Source organism: Wasmannia auropunctata, unplaced genomic scaffold (genome assembly GCF_000956235.1).
Source record: "Wasmannia auropunctata unplaced genomic scaffold, wasmannia.A_1.0 LD283522.1, whole genome shotgun sequence".
NCBI lineage: Eukaryota > Metazoa > Arthropoda > Insecta > Hymenoptera > Formicidae > Wasmannia > Wasmannia auropunctata.
The window spans coordinates 1-1,326 of NW_012079368.1; the positions used below are offsets into that span (position 1 = coordinate 1).

Genomic DNA, 1,326 nt, shown 5'->3' on the forward strand with positions numbered 1-1,326 from the left:
CGTGTGCTCTTCCGATCTGTTGTTACGACTTCATCAGCAGTTATATTAAAGGGACCTATTACATAAATTATGATGAAATTATACAAACATATTTAATATTATTTTTGAACAAAATAACATAGTCTTTAAAACAATTGTTATTATTTTTAAAATTATCAAATAATAAAACAATATAATATTTGACAATACTTATAAATTATATAGAGACATTTTTAGATTATACAGAGATAATTATTTAAATGTATAATATACAAATATTTTTTTATTTATGTATATATGTTTATTTAATTTAATTTTCAAAAAGCAGATTACAGTAATCTTTAAAGAAAGAATTACTTTAATCTGCTTTTTAAAAATTAAATGCAACTTAATCGACATACCGAATATAATTGATTTTGAACGTAAATAAAAACACATTTAACAAAATAAATCTTTGCTCAAGCACAAGCTATATATAGAACTTATTTATTATACCTTCATCATCAATCTTGAGTATACTTAGAGTACCATTCAGTTTTATGGTACCTTTTACAAATAGTCTCGGGATTACTGTGTCGACTTCTAAACGGAAAACGTTGTCAAGAAAATGCGCTCTGACATCATTAAAATGAGTCTTTGAGAAACCATTAACAGTAACATTTTTTATAGTAACTTCTGCATAAATGATGTCTGTATTAAATACAGCTTTCTCGTATTCGTAAAGCATTGGATCCAAAGGTGGAAAGTCAAATTCTGGAAGTCCTATCAACATTAATAAGTCAATATTCATATTTTAAAGCGTAACTTGATTAAAATTTTAATCTTTCTTTACTTGCTTTAAATGAAATCCAAACAATTTATAAATTTATATGGAAGTTTATATATTTATTGTAACATTTGTAATTGTTAACAGTAATGTAATATTGTGAGTGTAAAATAACACACATATTATATTTAAACAATATACGTAATATAAATTAATATAAATATTACAATTATAATAACAAAAACTTAAAAATTTTTGAAGAAAACGGTACCTTTTTCAACGAGTTGTGGCCATACATCTTCTAAAGCGTGTTTTAAACAGGCAAAATAATTAACGGAACCTCGCTTGCAGGTGACTACTGCTTAGAAATAGCAATAAAATCAAATTAATTAATAATAAAATTATAAAATTGCATAAATATTGTTTTATCGTATAATTCAAAAAATAAATCAAAATAGAATTTAAAAACTATGTTTGTATAAGTTATTATTAAATACCAATATCATTGTATCTATTATGTTTATATTGCAAAGATTGTGTTATAACTTATAAGATTGTTTTCTTAAGGTAATAAATGCTTG

General features: G+C 23.3%; 1 protein-coding gene across 1 annotated transcript; it reads right to left on the reverse strand.

Moving 5' to 3' along the window:
- Nucleotides 1-7: 7 nt before the first annotated feature.
- Nucleotides 8-1,106, reverse strand: LOC105461586 (the record flags this gene model as incomplete). Its single annotated transcript, XM_011708087.1, has 3 exons — nt 8-55; nt 475-741; nt 1,017-1,106. Coding segments are annotated over 3 exons (405 nt in total), but the record flags the coding sequence as incomplete, so codon positions are not given.
- Nucleotides 1,107-1,326: the final 220 nt, after the last annotated feature.